General features: G+C 42.5%; 1 protein-coding gene across 2 annotated transcripts in view; it reads left to right on the top strand.

Annotated features, from left to right (window-relative positions):
* LOC105465707 (ARFGEF family member 3) overlaps positions 1-21,462 on the top strand; it is a 183,210-nt gene that overhangs the window by 131,594 nt on the left and 30,154 nt on the right. For both annotated transcript variants that reach the window (XM_011714278.3, XM_071096517.1), the window contains 7 exons: positions 373-693; positions 2,570-2,703; positions 5,573-5,718; positions 7,367-7,546; positions 15,773-15,917; positions 17,250-17,372; positions 19,900-20,003. In XM_011714278.3, the coding sequence (XP_011712580.2) occupies positions 373-693; positions 2,570-2,703; positions 5,573-5,718; positions 7,367-7,546; positions 15,773-15,917; positions 17,250-17,372; positions 19,900-20,003 (1,153 nt within the window). The remainder of the gene's footprint in view (positions 1-372; positions 694-2,569; positions 2,704-5,572; positions 5,719-7,366; positions 7,547-15,772; positions 15,918-17,249; positions 17,373-19,899; positions 20,004-21,462) is intronic.

Raw genomic sequence — 21,462 nt, forward strand, 5'->3', positions numbered from 1 at the left:
TATAGAGGGAAAGAGGGTGCCTGGGGAAAAGTGGCTCAAACAGCAGGAGGGCAGATAAGCCAATAAGCTGGACTAGGCAGGGGGATTGGATGAACGGGGCCTCATTACCCGTCCTTCTCCCAGCCTGGGGTGGAAGAACCCAAATAATCCTTTATTCATTTCAAGGCTGTCTGGTCTAACTCAAATACTACTACTAATAATGCTGTGTGACATGAGAACACAGGAGGGAAGGACTGACTGTGCTCACAGGAAAGAGGAAAGCTGGGGAACTGGCAGAGCTGGCTGCATTTCCTTTGTCTGGCACTGTGGGGTTGATGGAGCTGCCGGGATGAGCTGCAGAGTCTAACAGCTGCTTGTCTGTGCTCTTTCTAGGGTGTGTGAGTACGTGGGCACCCTGGAGCACAACCACTTCAGCGATGGTGCCTTGCAGCCCCCTCTGACCATCAGCCAGCCCCAGAAGGCCACTGGGAGCGCTGGCCTCCTTGGGGACCCCGAGTGTGAGGGCTCGCCCACGGAGCAGAGCCCGGAGCAGGGGCGCTCCCTGAGCATGGCCCCCGTCGTCCAGCCCCTGTCCATCCAGGACCTCGTCCGGGAAGGCAGCCGGGGCCGGGCCTCGGACTTCCGCGGCGGGAGCCTCATGAGCGGGAGCAGCGCCGCCAAGGTGGTGCTCACCCTCTCCACGCAGGCCGACAGGTGCGGGGCGCCAGCCTCCCACGGGCCGGGAGCCTGCTCACCAGGCGACACCCACGTCCATCTGGTCTCAGTCATGCCAGGGACGACCCATGTGTTAGCCAATCCCTTAAATTTCCTCCATCTTTTTCAAGCTTTGTTCTCTCTACCATTACATCCATACTCGGAATGAAACGTTTTCTACTAACACTGGAGGGTCTGAGGCAGGCCACCTGGGGTCAAAGCACTGCACTTACTCTGGGATCTCAGGCAATCTCACCTCCTGAGATCCTGGGCCCTGCCTGGCCTTCTCCATTGGTAAAATAGGGTCATTTTTTAAAAGTAATTCTGTCACCGGGTAGTTGTGAGGGTAAGTTAATTAGTAACTTGATGCAGCTGGAGTGGAGCTTGGCAAATGGTAAAAATCCACTATTTTTATGATTATGGCTGTTTTCAAAAATCCCACATGCATGTGTTACTTATTGATGCCCAACGACCATGGGAAGGTGAGGAGCGAAAATCTTCCTGATGTAGAAAGTGCTTTTGGTCACCAGTCACACACAGCCCCACCTCACTTACCTCTTCAGCATTTGGTCACTGTGTCCCAGACCCCCTGCACAGGCACAGGGAGGACCGTCAGGAAGGGGATGGGAGTGGGAGGAGCACTCCCTGGGCCGGGACTCAGATTGACCTGAGTTCCTGTCCTGGCTTTGCACTCCCCAGCTGCCGGGTCATGTCTGTAGACATAGCTGCACTGAGACTCAGTTTCTCCATCTACTATCCCACTACCATAATTGCTTTGTCCTGCTTATCCAAGTTGGCTGTGAAAATGTTTTAGAATCTGGAAAGCAATAGACAAATGTCAGGTGGAATATAATATTCATCACTATTTTCTTACTAGGAATGAGGGAGGAGAAATGGTCAATGGGACCCAGAAGCCAAATGGTATCAAAATAGCAAGAAAAATATGTTTGTTTTGATAATTTATAAACGTTTGATCCACTAATTCCCATCTTAACTTGCATGTCTCATTTTTCTCCTTCAAAAAGGACTCATGATTCCATTTCTATTAGCGACCCTCTCCCTGAAGCAGCACTGATTGCCCTGTGGTGTTGTGAGGCTTGGAAGGCAGATACCAGGGTGACCCAAGAGCCATGGAAGGCTCACCTGGCACATTCCTCATTGTGGCCTCATAAAACAGATATTTAATCTTTACCATTCTTCATTCCAGTGACCTTCAAATCCTCCCCTAAATTCTGCTACTGTGCTCCCCACCTTCCTAAATCTTTCTGCTGGCAAGGTCTGTGCCCAGCTGAGCAGAAAAGAAAAAGAACTTGCAAGACCCATCATATTAGGGAACATTCTTTCTTCCAAATAGATACTTGAGTTCCCATCACATCCAGGCGTTTGGGTGTGTATGAGGCCAGTCCCTGCCCTGAGGGGGGCTTACAGGATCCACTCTTAGCTGTTTTTGTATCCCTTCCAGCATTATGCTCATAAATTATAGACAGACAAAACGTATTCATCAATTTATGGGGGTTTTTTGACATCGTTTATGAAATTGAAGCTAATTCTGAAGATTCCATTCCCAATTAGTTTCTGGGAACAACGCCTTGCCATCTTTCAGCTTCTTGCCAAGCATTTTATGAGAGCCTGCCATGGCTGAGCTAGACCATGAGGGCACAAAGATATTTTTAAATATATTCTTTGTGCCTTTGAATTAAAATGTCACAGAGCAGACTTGTACACAGTTAAAATAGATATAATAATACCATACATTTGTCTACAGTGTTTACACACATTTCCACTGATCACATCAACAAAAATGCCATAATCATTCTGCCAATAAGACCTTGCTGAACTGTTTCCAAAGAGCACATCTCTTTCTGTTTGCATCCAGGCTCTTTGAAGATGCTACGGATAAGTTGAACCTCATGGCCCTGGGAGGCTTTCTTTACCAGCTGAAGAAAGCATCGCAGTCTCAGCTTTTTCATTCCGTCACGGATACAGTTGATTACTCTCTGGCAATGCCAGGTAATTGTTTCCCGGAAGAAACCATATACCAGGAGGTTAGCAGGAAACAGCCCAGGCCTCTGTCACCAGCAGCGTGCCTGAAGATTTGACTCCACATTCCCTTTGCTTACACTCACACAAGCTACGCCCAAGTATAGATTTGTCTCTGGATTTTGAGGCACCCTGTGTGAGGGGTGGTGTAACTCTTTGTGAATGGAAATGCTGCTACCACATCTATAAGAATTCCCACTGGAGCTGGACTAGGTTGTTCTGCTAAGTTTTGTGCTTGTGGTAGAAATTGTGTGGCTCCTTAGGGTGCAGATAGCTTCCTTCACATGAAGGTGGAACTTTTCTGCATATCAAAAACCACACCACACACCTCTGTCCAGTTGGCTGGACAGAGGTGATTTGTGATATGCAGAAACAACCACTGATCCCAAAAGGGGTGGTGAAAAAGGAAACTGCATACCACTCTTGCAAAACTGATCTCAGAGGCATATCCCATTAATGATGGGTCAGTGTCCGCGTCATCTCCTGTGAGGCCAGGTGAATAAATGAGGCCCTCTTGAAGGCCAGTGTTGTGGAAGACAAAGTAGAGTTGTACTGAATTGTCCAAGGGGCCCAGAGGGTTGGCAGGTTGCTCACAGATGGAATTGTTCATCCACAGCACCAGTGGTTGTCCTGAAACAGTGAGCACCTTGTCCCGAATGAGTTCAGGCAGAGACAGGGAGCCATGTGCTGGGGACGCACCGTAGTGACATGTTGGACGGCACAACCTCTGAGGTCCCTTCCATCCTTAGGAATCTAAAGTTCTAAAAGCAGTATATTTGATTTTTTCATCCTTGCTGCAGATTTGGATTTGAGAGCCACAGTTGTTGCCCCACTCGTTTTTAATAGACTTTAAAACCTGAGCAATATAAAGCCAACCTCCCAGGCCCATCAGACTTTCAGAGAATCTCTGAGCCCAGGGGTAACCTTCAAAGTCTTTCTCATTGGAGAAAACAGTAGACTCTGAGCTTACAAAGCACACAGTGAGCAGGGGCCAGGAAGAGGCGGTAAATCTAGGAAGAGGGAAACTTGCTTCGGAATCAATCAGGTAGGAATATAAAATGCGGCCTCCAACACTTACCAGCCACAGCATCTGAGGCAAGTCATATCACCTTTCAGACATTCAATTTTCTACTCTGTAAAATAGCAATAATTATATTTTCTTCTTAAAAGAAAATATAGGCTGTGTGCGGCAGCTCACACCTGTAATCCCAGCACTTTGGGAGGCCGAGGCGGGCAGATCACCTGAGTCCAGGAGTTCGAGACCAGCCTGACCGATACGGTGAAACCCTGTCTCTACCAAAAATACAAAAAAATTAGCTGGGTGTCATGACACGTGCCTGTAGCCCCAGCTACTCAAGAGGCTGAGACAAGAGAATTGCTTGAACCCGGGAGGCAGAGGTTGCAGTGAGCCGAGATTGCACCACTGCATTCCAACCCGGGCAATAGAGTGAGACTCCATCAAAAAAAAAAAAGAAAGGAAATATAATTGCTTTAAAACACAGTGTCTGATGCAGGGTAAATATCCATGATGATTATTACAGGTTGAGTATCCCAAAAATCCAAAATGCTCAAAATTCAAAACTTTTTAAGTACTGGCATAAGGCCACAAGTGGAAAGTTCCACACCTGACCTCATGTGACGGGCTACGCTCAAAATGCAGGCACACAACACACAGTTTATTGAGGGTCCCCAAGGGATACAAAAATTGCCTTCAGGCTGTGTGTAAGGTATATATGAAACAAATGAATTTTGTGTTTAGACCTGGGTCCCATCCCCAGTAGGAAGTAGAGGAGAGGCAACAGAACATGAGCAAGAAGGGAGCGGGGAAGATGAAGGTGACAGTGGCAAAGAAGTAGCCCGAGATCAGGGTAGACAAGGATGGTACTGAAACAAGACAGAGCAGGCCAGACAGCATGTTACTGAGCAGCAGAGGGACCAGGTCTGCTTGGCAAAGGCTGCAGAGGTTTATTTAGGATTGTCAAAGCAGATGATGAAATGAAAGGTGACAGGAACAAGAGTAATAATAATAGCTAATAATGTTGTTCAGTTAGTATGTGCTGGGCCATGCTGAGCACTTTATGTGTATTATCACGTTTAATCTTTAAAGCAATTTTAGGAGTGGGCAGTATTATCCCCAGGTTTACAGATGAGATCATTAAAGAGGAAAATCTTTTCTTTATTATTTTTATTTTTTGGAGACGGAGTCTTGCTCTGCCACCCAGGCTGGAGTGCAGTGGCGCGATCTCGGCTCACTGCAAGCTCCACCTCCCGGGTTCACCCCATTCTCCTGCCTCAGCCTCCCAAGTAGCTGGGACTACAGGTGCCCGCCACCACGCCCAGCGAATTTTTTATATTTTTAGTAGAGACGGGGTTTCACCGTGTTAGCCAGGATGGTCTTGATCTCCTGACCTCGTGATACACCCGCTTCGGCCTCCCAATGTGCTGGGATTACAGACGTGAGCCACCGTGCCCAGCCTAAAGAGGAAAATCTTTGGCCAAATATAACACAACTACTAAATGGTGCCAGGATTTGAACTCAGACAGTCGGACTTCTCGGCCCTCCTACCGAACCGCTACCTCATTCCCTCTAATCAATTCCTGATCACACCTGTCACATCTCAGCTACCGGGGCTACAGTGCTGAGTGAGAGGGCAATGCAGGCCTTGCTCAGTGAACCACCACATCCTTCTTGAATCCAGGGCTCCCTCCTCCCTTGGTTAGCCAATATCGAATTACCCTGCTGGTCCTACCTAGATTTTCAACCTCTCTCTTTGCTTGAATAGGTCAGACTGTGTCTGAGGTTGGGCTTTCTGGCATTTATGTTCTTGCCTTCCTGTAGGAGAGGTTAAATCCACTCAAGACCGAAAAAGCGCCCTCCACCTGTTCCGCCTGGGGGATGCCATGCTGAGGATTGTGCGGAGCAAAGCACGGCCCCTGCTGCACGTGATGCGCTGCTGGAGCCTAGTGGCCCCACACCTGGTGGAGGTGAGCACTGGAAAGGTGGGAAGAGCCTGGAACTGCTAAGTCAATGACCAGCAGAGCCAGCACAGGGGCCTGTAGTCATGTATGGGGACAAAGCACTGTGGCCACTGGGCAGTGGGAACTTGCCCATCACCTGGTCACAAACATCACTGTTTTCTAGTTATACTTCATGGCATCTAAAGAATCACCCCAAAGGGCAGTACTACCCTAGTCTCACTCTGACCCTCTTTCTTTGCAATTGTACAACTCAGCTAGTTTTTCATTTTTTTGATCTGGTATCAACCTGAGCCTGGAACAGAAAGACTGTGGATGGTTCCTAATAGCTTTATTTGTATACATAAATATAACAATGTCTTTGGTTCCTACCAGTCCCTGTTTTCTAATAGCTAAATATACTCAGGACGGTGTCCTTTCAGTCAGGGAACACTACGTCTTAGTTTTCTTAACAAAATTAATACTAAGACCCTTTCACTCTCCAAAGGAAAGCAGTTCATGTGATCAGTTTTATGGCAGCTCTACATCTAAGCATCTCAGTACATGAGGACTGGCCACTTCCAAGTTGACAGGGAAAACTGTTGCCCTGTTTTGCAGTGATAGCTATTCTTAATAGCCCTTTTGCTCTTACCTGGTAGAGATAAATCATAAAACACTTCTTGGAACTTATTAACCTGAGAACATTCTAGTAAGCAAAATGGGTAGAAAATAGCAATGTAGACATGGGGGAAAAGTCTGTCAGTTATCTTTTACTCTACAATAAGGCCTCCCCAACATCTAGTGGCTTAAAACAACCACCGTTTATTTAGCTCATGATTCCATGAGTCAGATATTTGAGGTAGGCTTCTCTGGGTAGTTCTGGGGTTGGCCAGGCGTGGCGGATCTCACTGGCTTTAATTGTGTATCTATGGTCAGCTGGTGCAAAGTCTGGGGCCATATGGTTCACGATGGCCTTAACAGGGATGGCTAGACAAATAGGTCTCTCTTTTCATGGTCTCTCATGTAGACTAGCCTGCATCAGACCAGCCCCAGCTTGTTCACATGGCATTCTTAGGGTTCCAAAGAGCAACAACAGGGCTAACCTCAAATCACAGGTACTTTTTAATTCTGTTCTTACATGATGTTTGCTTGTGTTCCACTGGCCAAAGCAACTCACACGTCCAAGCCCAGGGCCAGTACGGGAAAGGACTACTCAAGAGCATGGATACCAGGAGGTTTGTAAACCAATTAGAGCTACTGTGGCAATTTGTCCCTCACCTCACTGAGGAACAGATGACTCATCTTATCTTCCTACGTGTGGGGCACAGCTAAGATGAAACCATAAGCCATTCCTAGTCTGGGTTCTGGTGTCTTTATAGTGAGCATGTTCTGTACCATTTAAGAAAACTGTCATGTTACAGAAAAATAAATTACCAGAAACTTTTCTTTTTCTAGAAACATTAACATGAAATTGAAGTTGTGCCTGATAAGCTCGTTAAATTGTTTAAAATGCAATTTAGTGTGCAGTTTGCTTAGACTTATCCCTTAGAGTGTTTTGATTTTAACAGAATTGCTGTTTCTCCCTCCTTGTAATGAGGTGGGGTAGGAAGGCCTTCAGAAACCACATTCTCACTGTCTGCTGTCCTGATGGTATGCCACTCTCTGATGAATTTTGCAGGCTGCTTGCCATAAGGAAAGACATGTGTCTCAGAAGGCTGTTTCCTTCATCCATGACATACTGACAGAGGTCCTCACTGACTGGAATGAGCCACCTCATTTTTACTTCAATGAAGCACTCTTCCGACCTTTCGAGCGCATTATGCAGCTGGAGTTGTGTGATGAGGACGTCCAAGACCAGGTCAGTGTGACATAGTCATCAGCGTCATAGCTGGCTCTTACTGAGTGCAGTGGCAGGCACGGTTCTATGCGCTTTGCACTCTTACTCTTTCCAATAATCCTATGTGGAATCTGTAACAGAGAAATTAAGCAGGGCCGGGCGTGGTGGCTCACACCTGTAATCCCAGCACTTCGGGAGGCCGAGGCAGACAGATTATGAGGTCAGGAGTTCAAGGCCAGCCTGACCAACATGGTGAAACCTCATCTCTACTAAAAATACAAAAATTAGCCGAGTGTGGTGGCACATGCCTGTAATCCCAGCTACTCAGGAGGCTGAGGCAGGAGAATCACTTGAACGCGGGAGGCGGAGGTTGCAGTGAGCCCAAATCACGCCACTGCACTCCAGCCTGAGTGACAGAGCAAGACTCCGTCAGGAAAAAAAAAAAAAAACAGGTAATTTGACTAAGGATACATAATCAGTGATTGGTGGAGCTGCGATTTGAACCTAGGCAATCTGCTGGCCTATCTCTTTACACCTGGCCTATATTCCTAACTGCTGCCATACTGTCCACTGAAGGCAAGGTAAAGAAACTAACTGGAGACTTCGTATTTCACATGATGGTGGGCTAGAAATACAGGATCTCTCTCTCTCTGAAATCACCAAAAATATTGAATAGAGGTTTAAACATTTCTTTCAAATACCTTGACACACTGACAAGAAAGTAAGGAGGCCCCAAAACTGAGTGCCAATGGGAAGCCAGAGAGGTAAGCAGAGCCCTTAGGCTGGTTTTACCATGAGGGAATTTGCTATTAAGTGGAGCAGAAGTTCTGGTCATCCCAGACGAGAGTGCACAAAAACAGAAAACAAATCTCAACGCAAACTTTGCAAAGCTGATGTTCATTCAGGCCAAGGTTGAATTAAAACAAACTTGATGTTCACTCAGGCCAAGGTTGAATTAAAACAAACTTCCTGAGGATACTATCAGCTTGTTTCTAACACTGGCTCTTAATGGAAAGTTTTTTAAAAAGAGCGCTCCAGGATTTATTATTACAACTTAACCCTTTTATGTGATCTGTATATGAAATTGCACCACCTCAGGGTCTAAGAAACTATACAGGCACCATACAGAAGCAACAAAATTCCCCCTAGAGCAACTCATGCCAATTCAGGCCACAAAATAATCCCACAAACAAAGTTTCAAGGTATGTGAGCTCTCGGTATTTTAAAAAAATTCACAAAACACACAAGAAAACAAGGCAATGGAGAGAACTGATAAAACAACCAATGGTACAACTAGACCTGTAAAGAATTGGATTGAAATATTGGTATCTTCCATGCAAAATATTAAATCAAAATGCCTAGTAAGTTTAAGGAAATAAAGGAATGAAAATACAAGTTAACACCTAAAGACTAGATTGTTAACATTTAAGGTAAGTTAATACCTATAGTTAGCTCCTAGATAGTTAACACCTACAAGTTAACACCTAAAGGTTAGATCATTAACATCCAAGATAAGTTAACCTAGATGGGTTAACACCTAAGACTTTATACCCATAAGAGTGAACTAGGTGATTCGGATCAACTTTCCCACAGGGAACAACTAAAAAAAGCTGGATAAAATAAAATTTAATCACTCAAAGACACTGACATACTATAGGGCAGTGAAGAACTACAAGGCCAAGATGGGGGAGAAAAAGAATACCCAGAGTAGTCTTCCCGGTATTTGAGGCTGTTTTTCCTAAAATGGAATCTACTATTTTTTAAAAAGGAAGATATTTGGTTGGTGCAAAAGTAATTGTGGTTTTTGCCATCACAGCAAAAACCACAATTACTTTTGCACCAGTATAATAAAAGATGGAGAAGCTCAGCAAAGTTGCAGTCTGGGACCTCCCAAGTCTGGTAACTTCCTGGCATCTTGAGTCAGGATCTTGAAGTGAAAGGGACATCTCAGAAAGAGATGTCCCTTTAAATAGATTAGTCATAAGAGAAAATAAACCCAACTTCAAATAATCCCAATCCCTGACATGAGATTAAGGTAATCTGAGATTTCTAGTGCCTTTCTGACAGAAGGCACCATTAATAATAAGCTTCAAATTATTTCTTGATTTGCAGGTGCAATGTTTGCATTCAATAAAAAATAACCAGGCTCATTAGGAAATAACATGTCATTGAAAACAAAAGTTTAAAAAACGAACAATAAACACACACAGGAACCCAGACATCAGAGTTATCAGAGACGTATTTTAAAATAACAATGCTTAAATGTGTTTAGGAAGATTAAGGACAGGAGCAGCTTTGGCTATGGTGACTTGAAGAAGTTAGGTTAACCTTCCCCACAAAAATCAAGCATAAAACAGGACAGGACAGAATTGTCCAAAGCAACCATCTGAGGGGTCTGGAAACTGACCAAAAGCAGACAACAAATTGAGTAGCATTTATTCTTAAAAACAGTGTTTGCTAGAACTTTGGTGAAGAATAGTGGGAGTCTGACTTTCCTGCCAAAGACTGAAGCAAGCTCTATTGGCAAGAAGAGTAGTTTGACCCGTGTGAGGCTGACTGAGAAAATCATCAGCTTTTCTACAATCAGGGACAGACTTGGTATGGAGAAGAGTAGGGAGAAGATCATTGACTTGTCAATTAAAAGTGATGAATTCATGGAGAAATGAACAGGGGAATCCAACCTTGCTGGCCTAAGGTTTGCAGTCAGTAGTGTACTAGCAAGAAATCTAAGATCCTGGATATCAGAGATTCATAGGATAGAGGGACCAAATAGTCTGTTCACACATCCCTGGGGCATGTACAGGGGAGACTGTAAAGATTTCATCAAAAAGTAAAAGAAAAAGGAGATAAAAACTTTGAATATTCTGACCAACCTTCTCACACAGATTGATTGCCAGAGGGTAGGAACCTGAAAGACTCAAGGTGTTTGAGCACAGTTTCCACCCACATGATCAGTTAACTACTCAGCTATGCAGACATGGGGGTGAACACTAGGGAGTCAGGATAAAAAATAAAAATGAAGAACAAAAACTGAGCAGACACATGAGCGCCATGGGAAGAGACAGATTCTACAGACTAAGTGCAAGCACCTTAGTCTGGTGGGGGGAAACCCTCAAAAATAAATTAGCATCCAGCATTGCTACAATATATTTTCTAAAATGTCTAATTCTCAAAAATATGAGCGATGCAAAGAAACAGGAAAGAGTGAAACATACTCAGAGGGAAAAATAGTGAATAGAAACTGACTTAGAGTGAGCCCAGATATATTTGGGAGCCAGAGCCTTCAAAATACCTTTTAAATATGTTTGAAAAAATTAAGGGAAAATACGACAATGACTCAAAAATAGGGATTCTAAATATAGAAATGGGAACTATAAAAATGCAAATTTTAGAGTTGAAAAGGGCAATAACTGAAATGAAAAATTAGCTATATGGGCTTACTAGAAAGATTTGAGATGGCAGAAGAAAGCATCAGTGAACATGGAAATAGATTAATATAAATTATCTATTGTGAAGATCAGACAAAACTAAGTTTGAACAAAAATAAACAAAGCCTCAGAGATTTGTAGAACAATGTCAAGCATACCAACATACCTGTAATGAGAGTCCCAGGTGGAGAGGAGAAAGACAAACAGATGAGAAAATATATTTAAAGAAATAGTGGAACCCCAATTAGGATCAACACAAAGATATCTACAATAGACACATTATAGTCAAAATGCTCGATGACAATGACAAAACCTTAAAAGCAGCAAGAGAAAGACTATATTACTACCGAGGAACTAATGCTAGGATTAATGCTCGGATTAACTAATGCTGACTTCTTCAGAAAGAATGAAGGCTAGAAGACAATGTAATGACATATTTAAAGTGCTGAAAGAAAAACTCAATGAAAGAGAAATTACTCTTCAAAAATGAAGATGATGTAAAAACATTCTCAGATAAACAAAAATTGGGAGAATATCTTGCCAGTAGACCTGTTCTACAAGAAATACTAAATTCCTTTAAGCTGAAAGAAGTAACACAAACTGGTAAATCTATTGCATAAGAAGAAATGGTACATATGTGGGAAAATATAAAACAGTATGTACATTTTTCTCTTTCTCCTAATTTATTTCAAAAACCTAACGTTTAACACAATAACTCTAACACTGTATTGTTGGATTTATTAAACATGAAGATGTAATATAAATAACATTAGCAGAAAGGAAGGATGGGAAATGGAGCTATGTAGAAGCAAAGTTGCTGTATTTTGCCAGAATTTGCTCAGTATTAACTTGAGGTACAAATGTGATCAATTGAAGATTCATATTATAATCCTTAGGGCAGCAACCAAGAGAGTAACACAAAAAGATGAAAAAATAAACATGAATGAAAGTGATCACAAAAAAATGTATTTAACATAAAAGAAGGTAGTAAAAGAGGAACAGAGGAACAAAAAGGACGTGATATGTAAATACGCAGAAAACAAATAGCAAATGACAGATGTAAAAAGAACCATGTCAATAATGGCATTAAATATGCACTAATGAAAGGATGGTCAGCATCATTAGTCATTAGGAAAATATAAATCAAAACCACATGAGATAATATTTCACACCTACTAGGATAAAAAAGATAGATAATAGTGGCCGGGCACGGTGGCTCACTCCTGTAATCCCAGCACTTTGGGAGGCTGAGGCGGGCGTATCACGAGGTCAAGAGATCGAGACCATCCTGGCTAACACAGTGAAACCCTGTCTCTACTAAAAATACAAAAATTAGCTGGGTGTGGTGGCGCACACTTTAGTCCCAGCTACTCGCGAAGCTGAGGTGGGAGAATCACTTGAACCCGGGAGGCGGAGGTTGCAGTGAGCCAAGATCGTGCAACTGCACGCCAGCCTAGGCGACAGAGTGAGACTCGGTCTCAAAAGAGAGTGTTGGTGAGGGAGGAGGTGGAGACCTTGGAACCTTCATGCCCTGCTGGTGAGAGGGTAAAATGTGTGGCTGCTTTGCAGTCTGGCAGTTCCTCAAGAGGTATGTACCCAAGAGAAATGAAAACATCCATACAAATCCTGCACACAAATGTTCATAGTAACATTATTCATAATAGCCAAAAAGTTAGAAACAACTCAAATTCCAACAGCTGATGAATAGATACATTAAATTAGGTTATGTCCACACAACAAAATCTTATTCAGCGATAAAAATGAAGTACTGATATATGTACAACATGGATGAATCTTGAAAACATTACATTAAATGAGAAAAGCCAGTCACCAAAGACCATATGTTATATGACTGCATTTATATGAAATGTCAGAATAGGAAAATCTATAGTGACAAAAAGTACATTAGTGGTGTGGGGTGGGGTGGTGGAGTAGGCAATTACTGCAAATGGGTACTGAGGTTTTTGAGGGGGTAAGTAAAATTGTTTTTAAATTAGATTGTGGTGATGTTTGCACATTAAAGGTCTGTTAACCTCATAAACTTGTCATTAGTCTTTGAAGAAAAAATATGTAAAAGAAAAATGTATGTATACATAATGTAAGAATTTGTGTCTAAAGCAGGGTTTAAAATTCTTTGGAAAAGTTTGACAAGGTATGTCATGTGAATTCAGATTCATCTTAAAGAATTATGCTTAGATAGGAAAAAGGAAACTTATTTTGGTCTCAAGTAGAAAAATACATTGCTTTGAGTTTTATGTACATTTAGACTTTTAAAACGTTAGAACTGATTCTTACTAAAAGTGATTTGTAAAATTACACCCTTGGTTTGATCACCGGTGATTACAGCGTTATTCTCATACCTTTGTGTATTGAACTATTTCCAGAACCAAGTTTATGTAGATCCTGAACAGTAATATGAGAATGTGATTGGTATTTGTCACCTTTATTTTAAAACTAGCATCTGAACACTTCAAAGCTGTCAATGTGGATTGGTTAGACCAATAACCTCTGCTTGATCCTTACAATTAAATTTTGTAACTAATGGTATTGTTCTTTCAAACAAGTGACATGTTTTCCATGACTGTTATGGGGAGGGGGGAAATAATTTAATCAGTTCTTGTTTAACAAATTGAGTAAAGCAAAGGTTCATACATTTAAAAAAAAAAAAAACCTCCCCACAGTACCCCAAGCCCGTTGGTTTCACTGGTGAATCTACAAACTAAGGATGAAATAATAGCAACCCTACTCAAGCTCTACCAGAAAATAAAGCAGGAAGGAATACCTCCAAACCCATTTTATGAGTTCTCGTTTCTGTGATACCAAAGCCACAAGAAGGAAAACTATAGACCAATATTCTTTATGAAATTAGACAAAAAATTCCTTTAAAAATTATTGGCCAGGCACAGTGGCTCACACCTGTAATCCCTGCATTTTGGGAGGCCACAGCAGAAGGTTTGCTTGAGTCTAGGAGTTTGAGACCATGCTGGGCAACATAGTGAGACCCCCATCTCTACAAAAAAAAAAAAAAAATACATATAGCTGGGTATGGTGATGCATGCCTGTAGTCCCAGCTGCTCAGGAGGCTGAGGTGGGAAGATTCCTTGAACCCAGTAAGTTGAGACTGCAGTGAACCATGATCACATGCCACTACATTCTAGCCTGGGCAACAGAGTGAGACCTTGTCTCAAAAAGAAAAAAAAAAAAAAAAAAAAAAGGCAAAATAAATGCTGTAATATATAAAGAAAGAAGATTAAACATTGTGGCATATGGAATTCAACCCAGCAATGTCAGATTGGTTTAACAGCTCACAGTCAATTAGTAGAATAAAAGATTAAAACCACATGATCCTCTTGATATAGACAAAACATTTAACAAAATTCATCACCCATTTTTGACAAAACCTTTTAAGAAAAGAGGAATTAGAGGTATTTCCTCCATGAGATAAGGGGCATCTTTGAGAATCCCACATCTAACATCAACTTAATGATGAAAGACTGAGTGTTTTTCTCTTGTAATCAGTAATAAGACAAGGATTTCTGTCTTCTCTATTTCTGCTCAACTTTAACTTTTACTCATTGTATAAAGAAATTAAAGACATCAAGGTTTGAAACGAAAAGTAAAGCTGTTTTAGTTCACAGACAACATGCGGTTATATATAGAACATTATATGGGATTTACAAAAAAATTCTAGTCGAGCAAGGTCACTGCATACAAGATCAACATACTAAAATCGATTGAATTTATATATATGAGAAATAAATTATCCAAAGATAAGTAAGAACAATTCCATTCAAAACAACATCAAATATGATAAAATGTTTATGAATAAATTTAGCAAAAGAAGCTCAAGACCTGTACACAAAAGCTACAAAACATTGCTGAGAGAAATTAAAGATTCAAATAAATATGAGATATACCATATTCATGGATTGAAAGACTCAATATTTTTAAAACAGCAAATTTCCCCAAATTGATGTATAGATTCAGTGAAATTCTGATTAAAATCCCAGTAGACCTTTTTGAAGACATTGTCAAAGTAATTCTCAAATCTATATGAAACTGCAAAGAATATAATAGAGAAAACAAACTTGAAAAAGAAGACAAATTTTGAAAATTTACACTACCTGATTTCAAAATTTCAGTAATCAACACAGTGTGGTATTGGTTTGAAGACAGACCTATAGTTCTGAAGAGTAAAGAAATAAATTCTCATGTTTATAATCAATTGATTTTTGACGAAGATACCATTGCAATTCAATCATGGGAGGGGATATTTTCAGCAAATTGTGCTTGAATGTATGTGATAAAAATAAACTTACACCTTTACTTCTCACCATATTTTAAAAAGTTCAAAATGGGTCATGATGTGATCCATTAAAAGAAAAATGGATGAATTGGACTTCACCAAAATTAAGAACTTTTAATTTTCAAAAGACACCATTAAAAAACAAAACTTTTAAAAAGCCCAAAGTTGTGGAAAAATATTTGCAAATTGTATCTTGGGAATATATAAGGAACTCTAAATACAAACAAACAAAAAAGAAAATAAGAAGACATGAACCCAATTTTTTAAAACAACAAAATATTTGACTAATAAGATGTGAAAAGTTGCTTAGTAGCATTAGTCATTAGTGAAATGCAAATTAATACAATAAGGCAGATTATTCAGAATATTTTTGAGTGAGTTTGTCTATTCTGGTTTTTCCTTTTCACTAAAATTAACTCCAAAATAGGGGACAGAGAACTATATCACCCTTCCCAGAAATTCTGCTCCTTTTAAGGAGAGGACTTTAAGTGCCCCTTGCTTTGCATCTGTCAGGTTGTGACATCCATTGGTGAGCTGGTTGAAGTGTGTTCCACGCAGATCCAGTCCGGATGGAGACCCTTGTTCAGTGCTCTGGAAACAGTGCACGGCGGGAACAAGTCGGAGGTGAAGGAGTACCTGGTTGGTGACTACTCCATGGGTAAGAATGTTTGGATGATTCTTGCTATTCAGCATTAACTCTCTGTGCCAAGTTTCATGCTATGAAAAAAAAAACCAGTTGAACAATAGGGAAGACAGATTGTCAGCCATGTTTTATCAGCAGGAAAGAATGTGGTGTAGCAGGAACATGAGTTCTGAGTTCTGCCAGCAGGCTGAGAGCCCTGAGCATTGTCAGGCCCTGTTCTTGCTGACAATTGGGCAATAAGGCTGAGAGATTTCTGTTGTTTCACTTATGCATTGCTGTGTTGAGTTCATTTCTAAAGCCAAAAAGAAAAATGTTATCCATTTGCTGGTAAGAAGCAGAAAAGTATCATAACACAGAGTAACCAGAATTAGGGAGATTCAGTCTGCTGGAAATGGATGGGTACCCACAAAGCATGCCCAGGGCCCAGGAGTGTTGTCTCAGAGGTTCCCAAAACCACCCCTAAACTCAGAAACCCACGAGAAGGATTCATGGGACCCAGCATATTATGTTGAGATTTATTACACAGTTCATGACTAAGTTTTAGCAATGTAGGAAGGACACAGCAGATTATGAAAAGGAATGACACAGACAGAGTCTGGAGGAATCTACGCACCAGCCTCCCTGTGCTCTCGCCCTCCCAGGAGGGATCACGCACAACACATTCTTCCCCCAGCAGTGAAAGCACAGCAACATGTTTGCAATGTTTCTGCCCGTGGAAGCCCATTAGAGATCTAGCTGGGGACTGACCACTTACGTACCCCTTGCCTAGCACATACCAAAATCCCAGACTCCCAACAGGAAAGCAGGTGTTCAGCATAAACCATATGGTTTGCATGAACAGTCTAGGATGGTGAACTACTCTTATCAGTTAACTGTGGCCTGGGAGTACTCTGAGAGCTGAGTTCCCAGACACCAGCTGAAGGCCAATTTTGCAAGCAAGCTTTCTAAAAGGAGAGTGGTCTCAGGCCTTCTGTGGTCTTTTTCTGCATAGATATAAAGAAACTCAGATATGCCACCAAAGGTCTATCTAAACCTGCCCTGCCATGTCCTGTAGATAATCTACAAATACCTGTGCAGTAGCATTCCAGAGGCCACGTGGTTCCCTGCTCTTTAGACCAGCACATTGCCTCAGCTCGGCACTCATCTCTCTGCTGAGCTGCTCCCCTGCCGGCAGAGCTGAGCACCGCACTGGAGTCAAGCCAATGATCCAATAAAAAACCCAGGCATCTCCCCAGTAGATCTTTCTCAAGATCTGTCTCAGTGGAAGGTGCTGGGAATATGGGCAACCCTGGCAACCCCGAGGGCAGAAACTTACTTTCTTACAATTCTATAATCTTCCTCCCTTAGGAAAAGGCCAAGCTCCAGTGTTTGATGTATTTGAAGCTTTTCTCAATACCGACAACATCCAGGTCTTTGCTAATGCAGCCACAAGCTACATCATGTGCCTTATGAAGTTTGTCAAAGGACTGGGTAAGCAGAACCCTCTTCTCATGCCTTGTAACTGCCGAGGACCCTTTCCAGGGTGGCTCCGTGGCTGGAGAAAGGGCCCACTGACTGCCTGGAACAAGCACGCATCCTGGGATACAAGCAGATGGTGATGTTGTGTACTCAAAAGCAAAAACTTACTGTGAAAGCAGCTTGAATTTTGTCCAAGGTTGATACTTTTCATTGTGTTCATGGAGTATCTTATAGCATATTTTTAATCTATTTATTATTTTATACTAACTATTGTCAAATAATATCAACCTTATATTTTCCTTTTGTAAAAGGTTCTCAGGCTCCAGGTCTAATCACACTCTATGCAAACTCTGAAAATGTTAAGTTTTTTATAAACCTTTTGGTTTAACTAAGTGTCCCTCCCTTTCATTTCACCCCGGATAAACCTGTGCTATATAAAAATCTGCTATGGCAGGTCATGTTGTATAGTGAGAATCTATTTTGTTAAGGTGTTTCTAAATTAAGTAGAAAATCATCTGGTAGTTTCTGAAATACACGAGGCTTTCAAGAAGGGGGACTTCTATACTTAGAAAATATATTTTATACTTAAAGCCTGGTGTAGGAGGAATTCTTAACTTTCGCTAAAAAGTTGGGAAATCAAACTCAAGCTGCTAATCATATGACACTGAGAATAGGTTTCTGCATAAGGCCAATTATTTAATATAATATTGACTAATCTAAGGTTGGAAATCTTAGAACATTCATACAATTATGGAGGCTGAGAAGTCCCACGATAGACCATCTGCAAGCTGGAAACCAGGAAGCTGATAACATGGCTCAGTTCAAGTTCAAAGGCCCCAGAACGAGGGGCACTGATGGTGTAACTCTTAGTCCAAAGCAAGAGGCCTGAGAACCTGTAGTTCTAAGACAGGAGAAGAAGGGTATCCCAGCTCCAGAGACAGAAACACAGAGAATTCTCTTTTGCTCTGCCTTTTGTTCTCCCTGGGCCTTGGCTGATTAGATGGTGTCTGCCTGCATTGGGTGAGGGTGGAGCTCCCTTATTCAGTCTGATTCAAATGCCAACCTCTTCCAGAACCAACCTCACAGACACACCCAGAAATCATGTTCTACCAGTGATCTGGGTCTCCCCTAATCCAGTCAAGTTGACATCTAAAACCATCATACAGAGGACATCGAAAACAGCCTGTTTTCTTCTGTGAATTATAAGGTGGAGTTATTTGTATGGGGCCTGGGGTCAGTGGAAAAAGCAGAGTCCCCTGTATAGTCATGGTGCCTGTGTCCTGCCTGGCTCCAGGGAGTGCCATCCACATAGACTTGGATGCTTTCAAATACACAGCAGCCACGGTCTAAACCTTTGGGACGCCTGCTGTAATCATGGGTAGGAAATGAATTTATGGTTAATCCTCACCTGCTTATTTCCACATGAATTTGACCTGGTCTGTTTCTGTATTATAAAATGTGTTCATCTAAGCCAGGAGTTGGCAAGCTATGGCCCACAGTTTTTATAAGTACAGTTGTATTAAAACATAGCCATGTTCATTCATCGATGGCTGCTTCCATACTACCGTGCAGAGTTGAGCGGTTGCAATAAAGACAGCGTGACCTGCAAAGCCTGAAGTAGTTACTCTCTGGCCCTTTGCCAAAAACATTTGCTAACCCTTGATCGAAAACATAAGAAGTGTTTTCTGTTTTTTTAAGGAAAAACATGCCTCTTTCCTTCTGAATTTTAGCTAATGCCTAGTAATTATGTCTGTTTACTCACAGGGGAGGGTTCTAGCTCTTACAATTGTAGACAATTAGAAACAATTACAACACATGAAATGATTTGATTAAATGTATAGAAATAGATTCAAGAAGAAAAATAATAATTCACAATTACCATTCTTATAGAAAACCCCAGATAACCCTCTACAGACATGTTAAATCTCTAGATATGTACAAAAAATAGAAAAATCATGTAAATGCAATTAAGTAGTCTCTGTCCCCAAACCCCAGATGTTTAGACTCTTCCGAGAGACCTCATTTATCATCACCATTTAGTGCCACGCACTGGCAGAGAAAGAAATCCTTTCCCAAATGGAGAGAGGAAAGTGCTTCATTCCAACCCAATCCAGGACTTGTCTCTGGGATTGTCCTCTGTCATCAAAAGTCACTCCATCCAATAGCAGGTCCCAGAAATGTGATTTGCCATGTGCCTGTGTACAAAGGAACACTGTCCAGCCGCTGGAAGTACTGTGGTAGAATAGAGAGGAGATGATGATTGTTTAGTGGAAGGGGGAGTTACTAAACCATATAATCTCAACAAAATGATAGGTAGAGTATGGTCCCAATTGTATTTAACATGTGCACATACAGCCGGGAGAATGGCCGAAAGGATTTGCCTCGGGGCTGTGCAATTTGGAGTCATTCTTCTCCTTTTCTCCCACTCTCTTTTAGTAGATATTTGGTGCACTAGTGCTATGTGAGTAAACAGGTCTCCTGTTAGAAGAGGGCCCGCAAGGGTAACAGTGTTGGTCTCTGTCCCCCATGCCGCCCCTAGGGGAAGTGGACTGTAAAGAGATTGGAGACTGTGCCCCGGCACCTGGAGCCCCGTCCACAGACCTGTGCCTCCCAGCCCTGGATTACCTCAGGCGCTGCTCTCAGGTAGGGGAATGGTCCAGCTGGGCTCTGAGCCTGGAAACCTGCCTTGGAAGATGCTCCCAAAACACGTGTGGGGGTCTTTTGCTGAAGCCCAAGAGAGACACTTTGCCAGCTGAGGAGACTGGGGCACAGATGTGGAGTATAAGTTTTTGTCCCTCCTTTTTCCGTGAAGGAAAGAAAATAATGAAAACATACTAGAACACGCAATTGGATGCTGAGGTCTCTGAAACTTCTCCCTCACACTCAGAGGCCCAAACTACCAGAATTTTTATATTTGCATGAGGTTTTAGGGGAAGGGGTCACGAAGTCACAGGAAGTCTTCCTGAGGACACCAAAAAGTGGAGAGCAGGGGTGCAAGTAATAAAGAGGGACATTAATAAAAGAAAGACATGTTCAGTCAAGATCATCTAGTAGAGGTGGGCAGATCACCTGAGGTCAGGAGTTCAAGAACAGCCTGGACAACATGGTGAAATCCCGTCTCTACTAAAAATACAAAAATCAGCCGGGCATGGTGGCATGCGCCTGTAATCCCAGCTACTGGGGAGGCTGAGGCAGGAGAATTGCTTCAACCCAGGAGGTGGAGGTTGCGGTGAACTGAGATCATGCCATTGCACTCCGGCCTGGGTGACAGAGCAAGACTCCCTCTCAAAAAAAATTTTTTTAAACGTAGTAAAGAGACAGAATAAAACAGCCCTGTCATAGTGAGCAGTGACCATCATTGTGTCCATCCTTCTCTGCCTGACACCATGCCCCCTCCCTGAAGCCATTTCTCTCTAAGCTTCAGTGACACCCCTCTGTCAATACTTTCTCACCTGTCTTCTCCGGTGGTGTCCCTGGGCCTCTTTGGGGATCTATGTACAACCTCTTCCTGGGTGATAGCATTGAGCCCATGGCTTTAGAAGGGACACACAGCCCTGGGTTCTACATCCAGCTGCCTCCCCCAGGCCCTGTATAATATGACCCCTGCCCGGCTCTTTCCACCCTCACATCTTCCCCTCTCCCTCACAGTGCTACAGCCACGCTGAGCTTCTGCCCTCCCCCAAATACACCTGCTCACTGCTGCGCAGGGCCACCTCTGCTTCCTCCACTGGGACTCTCCCCGGATTCTAAGTGCCACTCTTTATCTCCCAGATCTCATCTGACATGTCACCTCCTCAGAATGCAGAGCTAGAGGATCTGCCAATTCCTGCCAAGATTCCCCCTATGTGGTCACTTTTTTTTCTTGGCAGAGTCTTGCTCTGTCGCCCAGGCTGGAGTGCAATGGCGCAATCTCAGCTCACTACAACCTCTGCCTCACAGGCACAAGTGATTCTCCTGCCGCAGCCTCCCAAGTAGCTGGAATTACAGCCATGCAACACCACACCCAGCTAATTTTTGTATCTTTAGTAGAGATGGGGTTTCGCCATGTTGTCCAGGCTGGTCTCGAACTCCAGATCAAAAGTGATCCGCCGGCCTCAGCCTC

This window comes from Macaca nemestrina, chromosome 5 (assembly GCF_043159975.1).
Source record: "Macaca nemestrina isolate mMacNem1 chromosome 5, mMacNem.hap1, whole genome shotgun sequence".
In the NCBI taxonomy this organism is placed as follows: domain Eukaryota; kingdom Metazoa; phylum Chordata; class Mammalia; order Primates; family Cercopithecidae; genus Macaca; species Macaca nemestrina.